This window comes from Macrotis lagotis, chromosome 5 (genome assembly GCF_037893015.1).
Source record: "Macrotis lagotis isolate mMagLag1 chromosome 5, bilby.v1.9.chrom.fasta, whole genome shotgun sequence".
Lineage (NCBI taxonomy): Eukaryota > Metazoa > Chordata > Mammalia > Peramelemorphia > Peramelidae > Macrotis > Macrotis lagotis.
This window is the reverse complement of record NC_133662.1, coordinates 194,576,231-194,591,577: the sequence shown is the minus strand read 5'-3', so window position 1 is coordinate 194,591,577 and position 15,347 is coordinate 194,576,231. Positions and strand designations below refer to the sequence as shown.

Genomic DNA, 15,347 nt, shown 5'->3' with positions numbered 1-15,347 from the left:
ATATATAATAACACATTTATAGCATATTTTTGGATTTTCAAAGCATTTACTATTCATTATTTCTTTCAACAGTCACACCACTATTTGCATTTTCAGATGAAGAAATTGATTCAGGTCTCTCCTAACTCAAGATCTGACGTTTTTTCCCATTATACCTTGATACTATTCATTCGTAAATACATACTGGTAATTAGATTGTAAGTTTTGTGAAGGCAAATACTGTTGTTTTTTTTCATCTATAAACAAAGCAGAATGTCTTGCACATATTGCAAAATGTCAAAGGATAATGATATATATATGGGTATGGATATTTTTACACAGACATACCTATATGGCATGTGTGTGCGCATGTGTATATGAACACATATATAAACATTGAATATTCTGAGACCTGTATTATCATGGGCGTGAGCAACTTAATGCACTGGGAAGTTCCACTGTAGAAATATCCTCTTCTAATGCAGATCATCAGCTTATTTGTAACATCGTTTCAGAGAGTTGTTGGTTCATTAATAGATTTAGAAATTTGTCTGTAGTCACAGAGATCTTCCGTATGTATGTCTCAGAGGCAGAACTTGAAAACAACATCTGACTTGAGACAATCTGCTATGTAATCATAGGCAAGTTCCTTCACAGACAAAGATACACATATGTAGAGAGAGAAATTATTCTAAATTAGTGGTCATATTAAAACCATCTGAGTATATGAACAAGTGAATTCTTACAGGATCTTAAGTATCATATTTATTAGAGGTAAGCTTGGAGGAAAAAAAAACCTGAGAAATGGAAAAGGTATTCTTGACTGGCACTGAGAAATCCTTGGGAAATCCCTAATGCCCCTCCTCCACCCCTTCTTCCTAGGAGGTTCTCTGATTTCAGAAGCAAAAAAAGTCAGACAAACAAGGCATGGATTCTTCCAAAATGCTCTAACACTTAAAATCAATTTTATTATCCAATTTAATCCAACAAATTGAAAGTACTTCTTCCACACCTACAATATACAAAATACTGTGCTAGACAATCACGAAGTAAGTGACAAAAAGCAAACAAAAATTGACCTTGTCCTGGAGATACTTCAATTCCATTGGAGGTAGGGAAAGACAGAGGGGACACCAGACAGCTGATGGAGCTTCTATTGCTTTGTAGTATACTTAGATGACATAGGATATTCAAATTTTTTCCTTATCATTTCTCAGTTTTCCAACCATCCAGATGAATACCAGGTGGTTCATAACTTAACAGGATAACATCACATTGAACAAGAAAGGTATTGATCAAAAACTAATGGTATGACTAGCAGGGTGATTGTTGGTTGTCTGAGGCTGGATTTGGACCCCGTGCTCCTGGCTCAAGGGCCAATGCTCTGTCTACCACCCAGCCACCCCTACTATTATTACTATTTTATTTTATTTTGGGTCTTTTTTTTCTTCTTTTTGGTTTTTGCCGGGAAGTGGGGACTGGGTAGCTTGCATGTCATACAGCTGGGTGATTGTTGGGTGCATAGGGCCGGATATGGGCTCAGGTGCTCATGGCTACAGGGCTGGTGCTCCGTCCATTGTGCCACCTGGCCATACCTACAATTATTACTATTATTTTTTTATTTTAATTTTTTCTCTCCCCTTTACTTTATCGCTCAAGCAAGTCTATATTTATGGGGGGAGGGGTATTTCGTTTACTCTTAAACAAGAATATTTTATGAATGTAAAAAAAATTTGTACAAAATGAGAATAAAAAATAAAAGAAAAAAGAAAAAAAGAAAAAAAAAACTAATGGCATGACATACTAGTTCATTTAAAGAGAAGAAATGCCTGAATGCAAGGAAGAAGTCTAAGTCTATAATGACTGCACTAATGTCTAGATGAAAGAAATATTTCCTATTAATGATGGAATTCTCTAAATACTACATTGTACTAATCTCATCAAGTCCTATAACACTACAAATCCTTCTCAATGAAATTCATAATAATATAAAACAAATTCATTTAACCATCTATCCTGAAAAAACAAATTAGATGAAAAATGCACATTTCTCAGATTATGATACGCAGCTGAATAAGCAGACTATCAAATTTACCTATCAATATGCGTATCTTGAATAAACATTGCACATGGATAATCAACTGGGCTTGGAATTGAGGAGGAGGGGATATGGATTACATTTGAGAAATTGAAGTAGTGTCAATGATTCCAACCTACTAATTGAAAAAACATTTTAACAGCATATTCTTTTGAGTGATAATTCTTAGCTGTGAATCATGGAACCCTATGATCTCAGAAAAAAATCTAAGTTATAAATAAGCTAAAAGTCAATGGAAAGAGACTTGATAGACAGACTCAAACTATATAGCATACAGCCAGGTCTCAATTAGGGCAAATAATGAATCTGGTGTAGTAGTCATATTATTCAAATTTATCTCATGTATTTTCACTGGGCTAGAATCAATTACCATATTTTGTACAATTATAACTTTGAATAATGCAAATTTGAATACATGCTGTATTACCCATAACAATTTGTGTGAGGGATGAGTACAACTGGAAAAAATTGGTTATGTGGCAAAAATGAGAGATAACAGATGACAAACCCAAATGGTACATTGGTATTCCAAAGATCTCAAAGAATATGAGGGAGGCCTCAACTGCATTGGAGGGATCATCTGTGGAGGATTTATAGCTAAAGAGTAGGTACAAATTGTGAGGCATGAGAAGACATAGAGAAATTGCTTCTTTGTTGATATATGGGGAGGTCTGTATTTAAAAAATAGTAACTGCTTCAAGAGCATCAAATGACAATCCGAGAACTATCGACCCAAGAAATCTATACAATAATACTTCTCCACATCTTTAATCACAAGATACAAAATCTGCTTTGGATAACAGATGTAGTTCTGTCTGTAACCAGGACTCAGTTAATCACTATTTGGACTTTTTCTACATTGACATAGCCAAAAGGAATGATAGAAAACATGAAACCTCTCAGAAATGTCTGAAAAGCTTAAACTTTTCCAATTCATTGAACATTTATTTATTAAACATCTATTATAAAAAAGATAATGTAGGGGGGGGGATAGAGAACTAGCCTTGAAGCCAGGAAGAAGTGAGTCAAATCTCGCTTTGGACACATCCTGGCTTTGTGACCCTGGGCAAGTCACCTCACCTCTGAGTGCTTCAGGCTGTTCTCTTAGGCCATAAGTTGTAGAAAAATGCCAACTTGTATTGGTAGTGAGAATTTCCTTACCTGGGAGTTCTTTATTTCAATGAATCCAGGTCCAGTTCCTATTCTCTATGAAAGAAGTTCTACACCAAGTCCTCAGGATACAAAAAAGAAAGAAAGAGAGAGAGAGAGAGAGAGAGAGAGAGAGAGAGAGAGAGAGAGAGAGAGAGAGAGAGAGGAAGGAGAGGGAGGGAGGGAGGGAGGAAGGAAGGAAGGAAGGAAGGAAGGAAGGAAGGAAGGAAGGAAGGAAGGAAGGAGGGAGGAAAGGAAGAAAAAGAAAGAAAGAAAATGTCCTTTGCCAACAAGCTTACAGTCTAAGGGAGCCTTCATTTCTGTTTTCAATAGGTACTGATCTTACAAAATTTAAAGTCACATTCTCTTGATACATGAAACTTCGTAACACTGAGGCCTGGGCACAATAACATGCAGTTGACACTAGGATTAGAAAAATAACAGTTCAATCCAATTCAGTCTGAATGTTGCTCTCCATTCCCTCAGGTATTTCCTGATGAAGGCTTCACACATCTCTCAAGGACTATAAGATTTCTTCTATTCTTGTGCCAGTTTTCTCCATGCCATTACAAGAACTTACCTATATCCACAGGAGCGGTAACATAATGTCTTAAGCAACGACATGGTTCGAGGCAGAATTGCTCCTCTTTATTATAGTGGGAAAGTTCTACCTTTGATCTTAATCCTTATCAGTGAGGCTCTTTGCTTTTCAAATGTTCCTGAAGATTTATAAGTACTAATTTTCCAGGTGGCACATACCTTGTGCCTTAAAAAGCTCCTACAAAGTCTTTTGAGTACTAATTGATCAGAGCACCATAAGCTAGCTCTTGGACAATCCTTTTGTACTTGCGATTGGTTTCTGACCCTCAACAGCTTTAGACATAAGCACCTGCTGTCTATGGACTGGCTCCTAAAATTAACCCAAGTTATAGTTAGTGACATGGGAAGGTAGTGGTTATTTTAGAATGAACAGTCTGCTTAGCTTGCTCCAAAAATTTGAGAATAAATTTGACAAGAGCTGCTTGGAGGGAAGGGGAAAGAATCTTTTGCAAAAGTTAAAAGTACTGGGGTGGCTAGGTGGTGCAGTGGATAAAGCACCAGCCCTGGAGTCAGGAGTACCTAGGTTCGAATCCAGTCTCAGACACTTAGTAATTGCCTAGCTGTGTGGTCTTGGGCAAGCCACTTAACCCCATTTGCCTTGCAAAAACCTAAAAAAAAAGTTAAAAGTACCAAAAGCAAAAACGATTGCACTTTTGACAAGCAAATTTATAAGGCTACAAAGCCTCACAAATATCCTTCAAAGTTCAAGCTTTGCTTCTCATAGCTATGCTTCAAAGCAAACTATTAATGTGCTCAGAAAGGAGCAAAAGTTTCTTCTCTTCGGGATAAGTGACTCCCCCAAATAGAGTATTTACAGTTATGGGACAATAAAGAACAATAACAATAATATTAATACAGGCTTGATCAATCACTTAGCCTCCCTTCTACAGGTCCAAAATTAGTTATTTTGTCTATTGCAAATACCCAGATTAACTATAAAGGACGTATGAAGAAAGACACAATCTATATCCAGAGAAAGAACTGATATTTAGATGCATGGATTAATTTTACATATACATACATACATGCATATATATATATTTGGGGCTAATAGTAGCCATCTCCAGGGTGAGGAGAGGGAAGAAAAAATTCACATGACAATCGTGTTATATATTTGAAAGGAATAGCAAATTGTGCATAATAGATTTTTAGTTTCATGTACAATCATCTTTTTTATTGTACTGTTAGAAAAATGCTTATTTTATTCCATAAATTAAAAATATTTTTTAAAAGAAGAGTTTCTAAGATGAAAATAAAAGCACATCATGGCTGGAAGGCTTGGCTCCACTGGATCTTGACCATGAACTAAGGGAAATACCTAGTCTTTGGAATAGATGGAATATGAAGATGGATTGAAAAAGAAATCAGGATTAAGATCTGAAAACCAGATGGGAGAGTGAAAAAAGGGACTTGCTAGAGAGAATTATTTACAGAATTGAAGAATGTCAAAATTGAATGAAATTTTAATAACTGTCTTGTTCAACTTATACCTGAAAAAAGAATTCTTTCTACAAGTATTCATCTAGCCTTTTCTTGAAGACCTCCAGTGAGGAAAAAGCCCTGCTCCGAAAGACAGATCACTCCAATTTTGGATACTTCTAATCATTAGGAAGCTTTTTTCTGATACCAGACTTCATTTGTCTTTTTCCAAATTCCCCCTATTGCTCCCAGTTCTATTCTTTAGGACTGAAGAGAACAAGTCTCATGCCTCTTTCAGGTTACCTAGCCCTTTCAATTCTTGAAGACGGCTATCATACCCTCCTTTTCCCTACCCAAGTCTTCCTTTTTTTGAGGTTAAATATCTTTTATTCCTTCACAACTGATTCTTGCATGGCATGAACACAAGACTCTTAACTTTAACTCCCATCTTTCAGATAATTTCTAGATTATTAACATATTTCCTAAAATATAGTGCCCAGATCAGATCCCATTGAAGGCAAAATCCAGCAGGGCCATCATTCTTTGTTCCATTATGTCATCCCCCCCTAGTAAAATCTAAGATTGCATCTGCTTTTTTAGCTGTCAGATTACACTGTTGATTCATATTGTGCTTTGAAGGTCACTAGAACTTGCACATGCCTCTGTCATCTCATACTTGTGAGGCTGATTTTTTGAATCCAGACATAAGATTTTACATTGATTTGTACCAAATTTCATTTGATTAGGTTCTTCCCAATGTCATAATCTATCGATGTTGATCAGTTAATCAACGATCATTTTTTAAGCATTTTTCATCCATCAAGCACTGAGATCTTTTGGGATTCTGACTTTGTCATGCAGTAGGTTTGTTATTTCCCCCAGCTTTGTGTCCCTGGAAATTGGACAGGAATTCTGTTTGAAGCTAAAAACTTAAATGTATAGAACCAAGTCCAGATTCCTGAAATAATACACTGGAGATATCCTGTCAAACCGGTATCAATCCATTAATAACTACTCTTTGAATTTGGCCATTCCACCATTACTGTATAGTTTTGGTAGTAAATGCTTTGTAAAGTCTAGGAGTACAATACCTCTTTCATTTCATCTTTTTTTCAGTGTGCCTATTTTCTCACAACTTCATCAACACTAACTTTCCATCTTTTTGTCATCATGCTCAATTTGATGGTCTAAAGTAAAACCTCATCATGGTTTTAATTTGTATTCGTTTCATACTTAGGATATGGAGTATCTTTTCATGTGGTCATTTATAGTTTTCAATTTAAAAAATTATTCATATACTTTGACCAGTGATTTATTAAGGAATTCTGTTTTACGAGTGTTTTTGTCATATATTTGTGACAATCACCTTTTATCTTGAATATTTAACTTTTATGGACAGATGATAGGTTTTTTTCATGCTCTTATGATTTCTCTTCTAATTATATCTTGATTTAATTTCTACAAGCTTTTAAATTTTATGTAGTCTAAATTGCTTATTTTATCTTTTATGATTTCTTCCATCCATTTCATTAAAAATTCTTTCTTTAGCCAAAGTAGTGAAAGGTTGTTGATCTTTTCTACTTTTTAAGCAATATGACATTTTCTATACAGGTTGAATATCTACATTGAGCTTATTATGGGTTTGGTGTAAGCTTTTAAACCAAACCTAATTTCTGCTAAAGTGCTTTCTAGTTTTCCCATCAATTTTTCTTAGATTACTCACCCCTCAGTAACTTATGATCTGGAGCTGAGGACTGGATGAATGTTTTTGATTTTTTGTTGTTGTTGTTGCTTGCTTACCCTACAAATATTTTTCACATGTAAGATAATTGGGACATTTCTTTTGCTTGTAAGCTGGTGCCTTTCTTTGACTGTTGACACTCCCCTTTTCTTCTCATTCAAATTGTTTTTTTTCTTCAGAATTTCATATTTAAGGTTTTCCCCTACTAAAACACTTGGGTTGTAGCAACATTTTCCAAGATTCACTGAGACTAGAGACAAAATAATTCAAAGGTCAGAGAGGTAGTCTGACACAGGTTTCATAAAATTTCCTCAGTCTGTGTTGGTGAGGTCCCCTGAAGTGATATCAATGTCTGGAACTACTCTGGGCCTCACTTAACTAATCTAGAAATTTTGAGGGTTGGGTTAAATAATCTCTAAATCCTCTTCCAGTTCTAAATCTATAATCTATGAAGTTCAACAATTAAGAAGTACCTAAGTAACAAACATTGTACTAGGCTATGGGGATTGAAAGACAAAAATAATAAGCTTTTTCTCTTCAATATGTCCTCTTATTTGTCCACATAAATTTCATAATTACCTAGCTCTGTGAGGAAGCTAGTTTCATATTATTTGATTGTTAATGCAGAAAATATATAAAATTGTTTGGGGAATATAATTTTTATGAATCCTACTGAAACACTAGCTCATCAGTTCTCTTATTTTGATAGTTAATTCAGGTTTCCTTGATACTATAAATAGGATTTCCTTTTTTAAAATTATTTTTTAAAAATCTTTCTTATTCATAAATAAGAATAGTCTTTTAGATGTTTAATCTGATAACCTGAGACTCTGTTGAACTAATTTATTGAATCCATTTTTTTTATTGAGATGGATGAAAAATCAAATCAATTTGCAGCAATGTAAACTATTTCTACACAGCAAATCCTCTCCTTGACAGAGAATTTTCATTTTCATTTTTTTTCATTTTAATAGATGTTCAAATGGTACCTCAAAGCTGTTTTAGTTAGCATTTTCTTTCAGCTGCTCTGGTTGTGCCTTTTTTAAATGTCAACTATCCATCTTTTAAAAAATTATTTTAATTATTTTACTTCCAAATTCTCTCTCTCCCTCTTCCATATTGAGAAAGCAAGAAATACACAGTATACAAATAAAAACATGGAAAACATTTCCTCACTAACCATTTTGTGAGTGAGCAGCGAAACAAGAAAAATAAAAGTAAAGTATACTTCAATCTACTCTCAGAATATATCAGTTTTCTCTTAATGTGTGTAAACCTTAAAAATATAGGGTTAAAATAAAATGACAGAAAATATAGTTAAACATGAAGTTTTATTCTCTAGTATTTACTGTGCACCTATAGGTGAAGACCATCTGTCCAAGATGGCTCCCCAAGGGGGGGAGGGAGGCTTTGTGGGATTTATTTTTTAGGTTTTGGTTTGGTTTTTTTTTTTGGCAAGGCAATGGGGTTAAGTGGCTTGCCCAAGGCCACACAGCTAGGTAATTATTAAGTGCCTGAGGTTGAACTTGAACTCAGGTCCTCCTGACTCCAGGACCGGTGCTCTATCCACTGCACTACCTAGCTGCCCCTGTATGGGATTTTTTTTTCCCAAAACAAAGGATAGGAGAAATCATTAATCCCTTTTGATAGCCTATCAGTGAAAGTTGCACAATATTAAGTTGCTCAATTACTCTTCATAGACTATCACCCTTATATCATACTGTTTGATGAATTGTATCTCTTCCTGAACTTTAAGCATCATGAACAAAGAACAAGTTTTTCAGCTTTCTAATCATTTGTCTTCCTGAGTTTGTAATTAGCCTGGGGGAGATATCCTGAGTATTAACATAAAAATAAATCAGTCGCTTTTTTTTTTTAAAACAGGAATATAGTTTGAGAAACTTATTATACTTTGACAGATGGATAGTATTTTTCATTAAGAGTCCTTTGGAATTGCTTTGGGCCATAGGATCAAAATAGCCAAGCCTTTTAAAGTTGATCATTGTTACAATATTGTTAAGGTGTACAATGTTCTTCTGGTTCTGTTCACTTCATTTTGTATCAGTTCATTTTATTTCCTGAACCCTATTATTTATGAATCTAATATAATAATCTACTATGATATAAGAATTTTCAAAGCCTTTCCTAGACATGAAGGGGTTTTTTGCGAGGCAGTGGAGTTAAGTGGCTTGCCCAAGGCCACACAGCTAGATCATTATTAAGTGTCTGAGAATGGATTTGAACTCTGCTCCTCCTGACTCCAGGGCCGGTGCTCTATCCACTGCGCAACCTTGCCACCCCTTGTATGAGTTCATTTTAAGTCTTCTCAGGCTTTCCTGAAATCATCCTTTTCCTTATTGCTTACCACAAAATAGTATTCTATCACAATCCTATCAGCCACCCCCCAATTGATAAGCATACCCTAAGCTTTCCCATTCTTTGCCACCACAAAAAGCTGCTATAAACATTTTTGACATGTGGGCGTTTTCTGGTGTTTTTTTTTAATGATTTCTTTGGAAAACTGAACTAGTAGCGGTATTGCTGGCTCCGAGTGTCCACAGTGTGTGTCCAGTCCTTTGGACGCAGTTCCAGATTGCTCTCCGGGAGGCTTGGCTCAGTTGACACTCCACCAAGGATGCATTCGTGTCCCTGCCTGTCTGTCATCTTCCTGTCCTGTCCTGGTCCCTCCAAGTTGTTTCCATTTGCAATCCTTTGATAAAATTGCTTTCAGAGATTAGCGCATTGTTTTGATTTCTTCTTCTGAAAACTACCTGCGGCATCCTCTGGTCACTGATGGGGGGGACAGCCCCCCTCTTTGCTCACCTGGCGCAGGTAAGGTCGGTTTTAGAAAGGCGGGTGGAGCTAGTGACCTTGGGCCAGCCACCGAACCCCGCGTAACGAGGGCGGACATCTGGAGGGGCGGGTCCGGCTAACTTGACCCGGAAAGTTCGGGCATTAAAGGTGGACGAGCGCCGCGGCCCGTTAGGGCGGGAGGCGTGGGGATGGGCAAGGCCCGCCCCCTAGGGGCGGAGCCTCATGGGGGCGGAGACCGCCTAGGTCGCCGGGTTGGCGTTTGCGCGTGTCCTGCAGGAGGAAGTCCCGCCCCCCCAGCCTACGGCCCCGCGGTGAATGTGCCGGAGACCACGACTTCCCAGCATTCCCCGCTCCGCTTAGGCCCGAGCGGAGACCACGACTTCCCAGCATTCCCCGCTCCGCTTAGGCCCGAGCGGAGACCACGACTTCCCAGCATTCCCCGCTCCGCTTAGGCCCGAGCGCCCCCTCCCGAGCGAATCGACGATCCGACAGCCGCGAGGCGGAGACGCGCCGAGCCTCTTCGCTTTCCGTAGTTTTCGAACTTCTCCCGCGGGGTTTTGCTTCCTGGCTGTGCTGCTCATGGATGCTCTCTGCTAAAGATGAATTTCCTCCTCTGGCTGGTCGCCGTAGGGAGCCTTGCCGCTCTCTTGGCTCTGCGGCTGTGGGTGGTGCTCCGCTTGAGAAGGAAGAAGCTACAGTCCGTCAAAATGCTGGTGGTGGCCGGCTCCGGTGAGTAGACCCGTCACGTGACTCGCCCCCTCGGCTTCCTTCAGGACTACAAGTCCCAGAAGACAACGCGGCTTGTAGTTTCTCAGCTCCCCCTCCCTTCCCCCCATTGCCAGCTTTTTTTTTTTAAGATTGTATATGAGTTTTACAATTTTTCTCCCAATTTTACTTCCCTCCCCCACGGAAATCAATCTGTCAGTCTTTATTTTGTTTCTCTGTTGTACCCCCGCCAGTTTTGCTTGAAGCGTTGCATGCCGGTCTTTTGGTTTTTCTTTTTGTTTTGTTTAACTGGATTGGCTGCTAATGATCCGAATGAATAACATAGCGACTTTTAAAGCTAGAAAATTGACGCATAGGGGCGCAGTGGATAAAGCACCGGCCTTGGAGTCAGGAGGACCTGGGTTCAAATCCGCCCTCAGACACTTAGTAATGACCTAGCTGTGTGGCCTTGGGCAAGCCGCTTAACCCCATTGCCTTGCAAAAAAAAAAACACCTTAAAAAAAAAGAAAATTGAGGCCTATATCCTCATCTTATTGAGGAGGAAGTCGAGAGCCAGAGACATTAACTGAATTGACATGGGATTCGAACTCAGGTTTTCTCAAATCCAAAGTGCAGCCCTAGCTCCTGACTGTGGCATTCCTCTTCCAGAATTGGAGAATCCCCATGCGGATCACCTCCTTACCTGAGGGCCCGGCCCTTGCCTGCCTTTTTACAGATGAGGAAACTGAGGCCCGGGGGAGGGGGAGGGGAAGAAGCCAGGCTTCTGATTCAAAGAAGAAACTCACTCGCCTCTGTACCAGACTGCCCCGCTCCCCAGAGTGGGTTACTATGTAAATGTATGCAAATGTATTCATGTGAATATGGAAATATATCTGTATAAACACTTTCTCCCTCCCTCCCTCTCCCCTTATGTGGAAGTTGGAGAGAGGATTAAATCCCACTGTGTGTGCAAATATAGGATCTACAGGCATTTACTAATTCCCTAGTATGTGCCAACTGTACTGGATAATAGAGATTAAAAAAAGATAAAAATAATTCCAGTTCTAAAGGAGCTTACATCTATAGCTTTACATACACATATTTATCTGTGTGCATATTTACATATCATGTACATATGCATTTGTATTTATTTTTGTATGTTTCTATATATGAATGTATTTATTTATATACTACACATTTATGATTATATACCTATATGTTTATATCTGTATCCATTTATGTTTATATACTTTTATACTTATATATCCCTATGCCTTTTCGTATATACTTTTCCTATGTATTTTTAATTATTTAAATTTTTCTCTCTATAAATTTGTATTTATATATCTATAGATTTATATTTATTTCTGTTCCTGTACATTTGTATTGATTTATATTTACATCCCTATACATCTGTATTTATTTATATCCCTATATTTTTGTATTGATTTATGTTTATATTCCTATACATTTTTATTAGTTTCTATTTATATCCCTATACATTTGTATTTATTTGAATCACTATATATTTGTATTGATTTATGTTTACATTCTTATACATTTGTATTGATTTCTATTTATGTCCCTATATATCTATATTTATTTGTATCCCTATATTATTTGTATCGATTTATGTGTACATTCCTATATATTTGTATTGGTTTCTATTTATATCCCTATACATTTGTATTTATTTGTGTCCCTATATATTTGTACTGATTTATGTTTACATTCCTATACATTTGTATTGGTTTCTATTTACATCCCTATACATCTGTATTTATTTGTGTCCCTATACATTTGTAGTGATTTTTATTTTTATTCCTATACATTTGTATTTATGTGTATCTGTAAGGCAGCTAGCTGGCGTAATGGATAGAGCACTGGCCATGGATTCAGGAAGACAAATGTTGCCTTATATACCTGCCACTTTCTAGTTGTGTGACATTGGGCAAGTCACTTAAGCCTGATTATTGTCCATCAAGGGCCATCTCCAGTCATACTGATTCATCTCTGGTCACTAAACTCAGATGGCTGTGGAGGAGAAAGTGAGACTGATGACTTAGCATAGCAACCCCTCACTCAAATCCAATCCATGTATGATGTCATGGCATCACCTTCCTGATGTCATAGTCTTCTTTGAAAATGAAAGACAAGGAGGCAGCTAGGTGGCTCAGTGGAGACAGCACCAGCCCTGGAGTCAGGAGGACCTGAGTTCAAATCCAGCCTCAGACACTTAATAATTACCTAGCTGTGTGACCTTGGGCAAGTCACTTAACCCCATTGCCTTGCAAAAACCAAAACAAAAAAAAAGAGAAAATGAAAGACAAACATTATTACTATTTGTATTGATTTATATTTGCATTCCTGAACATTTGTATTGATTTATATCCCTGTACATTTGTGTTGATTTATATTTATATCCCTACACATTTGTATTAGTTTGAATCTCTATATCTTTTTCAAATTTATATGCCTATACATTTAAATTATTTATTTACCTCATTAGTGAGTTCAGATTTGACCTGAGTGACCCTGGGCAAGTCATTAACTCCATTTGTTTTCAGTGTCCTTATCTGGAGAAGGAATTGGCAAACCACTCCAGAACCTTTGCCAAGGATGACCCAAAAGGAGTCAGGAAAAATAACTTAACAATAGCAAAAAATATACCCAGCCATCATAATTATATTTATTTATATACCTATACATTTATATTACTTATATTTATATATTTGTTTATATAGTATACATTTGTATTTATATGTCAATTATATGCACATTTATATTTATTTGTACATGTATGCATTTATGTTTATATGCATTCATATTTACATAGATAGCACTTTAAGATTTACATCCTCTCTATTGCTCTTTATAACAGTATTCTTATATCTAGGTTGAAATAAAACTAAATTGATAATATTTTAACCAAACTGAGACATCTTATTAAACATATAATAAATATCCTGTTAATATGAAAAGACAAAAGATTGTCAGAAGACAGACACTAATTTAATACTCTCTTGGTAGAGCTGTGAATTAATTGGTCCATTTATTCTGGAAAATAATTTGGATTTATACTAGAAAAGTCAGTAAACTGTCCATATCCTTTGACCCAAAGATTCTACTAATTTGCTTATATCTAAAGAAGATTAAAGAGAAAAAAGTCCCACTACTTTTAGTAGTATTAGAAACAAAAGGGTGTTATGTATGGTATTGTGCTATAAAAATTACAAATATGAGGAATAAATAGACACTTGGGAAAACTTGTATGAACGGATACAAAACAAAATAAGCAGAAATAGAAATGTTTGCCCAATAAATACAGGAAGATAAAGAGCAAGATCAATGGGCACCAGCATTCCAGTTAAATGCAGTGACCAGCTTTGGTTCCAGCAGACAGATGAGGGAACACATCCCCCCCACCCCAGGAGGTGTAGAATGTTGTGCATATCTTCAGATACTCCTCCACCTGGGTCCAGGCCCCTCATGCTGTTGGTTGGTTTCTCTGCCTCAAGTTCCTCCCCACTCTGAGTCCTCTTCCAGTTGAGTGATGGATCAATCATGAAGACTGATCATCCTGAAGCTCAACTCTGTCCAGGACTATGTTCTATTCATTCTACCCCAGTGGCCCCCATTGTTTCCAGCATCAAATATAAAATCCTCTGTTTGACTTTTCACAACCTGGGCCCTGTGTACCTTTCCTCCCTTCTTAAACCTTGCCCCTCCAGTAACACTGGATCCAGGGTCAATTGCCTTTTGTTATTCCTTAAACAAGATACCCCCATTCTCTAATCCTGGGCATTTTCACTGACTGTCTCCTATGCCTGGAATTCTCTCCTGACTCATCTCTGCCTATTTAAATATTTACTGCAAAATGATAAACAAACAGACTTGTTGCTTGTCAATTGATTAATACTGTATATAACTTAATCTGTATGATCTTTGATGTTATTTTCAGGTGGGCACACCACAGAAATACTGAGACTGCTTGGTAGCTTATCCAAAGGCTATAATCCAAGGCATTATGTCCTTGCTGATACCGATAAGATGAGTGCTACTAAAATAAATTTGTTTGAAGAGAAAAGAGCTGAGAGAGATTCTGAATCTTGGGTAAGTTAGTCACATTTCTAAGCTGGATATGAATTCCCATGGGGTTTAAATGCAGTTTATTGAATGTTAAGATAAGTGTAATTATAATTATGTTGAAATTTAATTTTGATCTCTTTTGATATTTAAAAAAGGAATTTAGCAAAAATGTAACTCCAGAATTAAGTTTGTAAATATTTAATTAATGTGAATAGAGGAAACTTGAAGTGAAAAAAAAATTTATACCTAATGTCTAGAAATTATTCAACTATTTTAAATCAAATTGCTTCATTTATGTATGCCCTGAATTTAGGGTTTATATTGATGTAGCATCATGGAAATGTATGAATGAGCTCTTTATTAAAATTCTTTTTTCCTTTATTATAATTTTGAATTGTTTTCTAATTAATTTTTCTGACTTATTTTTATTTGTCTTAAAATCCATTTGTGTGGATTCATTTATGTATGTCATGTATGCTTTGCTACCACTTTTTAAATTAAATGATTTGTAGAATCATAGATTTAGAGCTGAAAAGGACCTCAGAAGTCATATAATGTTACAGCTTTTTTCTATTAATAAATCATCCCATTATATTAGTGCCGAGACGTTATAATGATCATATATTATGAAAGGTAGTTTAGGGTAGTAGCAGTCCCATGCCCTGCCTGTGGGACCCTGGGGCACTTCCATGAACTACTCAGGACCCTGGACAGCTCTCTAAGACTCCCAGTTGCAAGGGACAGTGATTGCTT

The 15,347-nt window shown here is 36.8% G+C and overlaps 2 protein-coding genes across 3 annotated transcripts in view; one reads left to right on the top strand and one right to left on the bottom strand.

The window, feature by feature from the left end:
• The window catches only part of TLCD4 (TLC domain containing 4), a 142,978-nt gene that overhangs the window by 110,795 nt on the left and 16,836 nt on the right, over nt 1–15,347 (bottom strand). The window lies entirely within an intron of this gene.
• ALG14 (ALG14 UDP-N-acetylglucosaminyltransferase subunit) overlaps nt 10,105–15,347 on the top strand; it is a 154,446-nt gene continuing 149,203 nt past the window's right edge. Inside the window, exons 1-2 of the mRNA XM_074188223.1 lie at nt 10,105–10,529; nt 14,467–14,618. Coding sequence (XP_074044324.1) covers nt 10,400–10,529; nt 14,467–14,618 — 282 coding nt within the window. The 5' untranslated portion in view covers nt 10,105–10,399. The remainder of the gene's footprint in view (nt 10,530–14,466; nt 14,619–15,347) is intronic.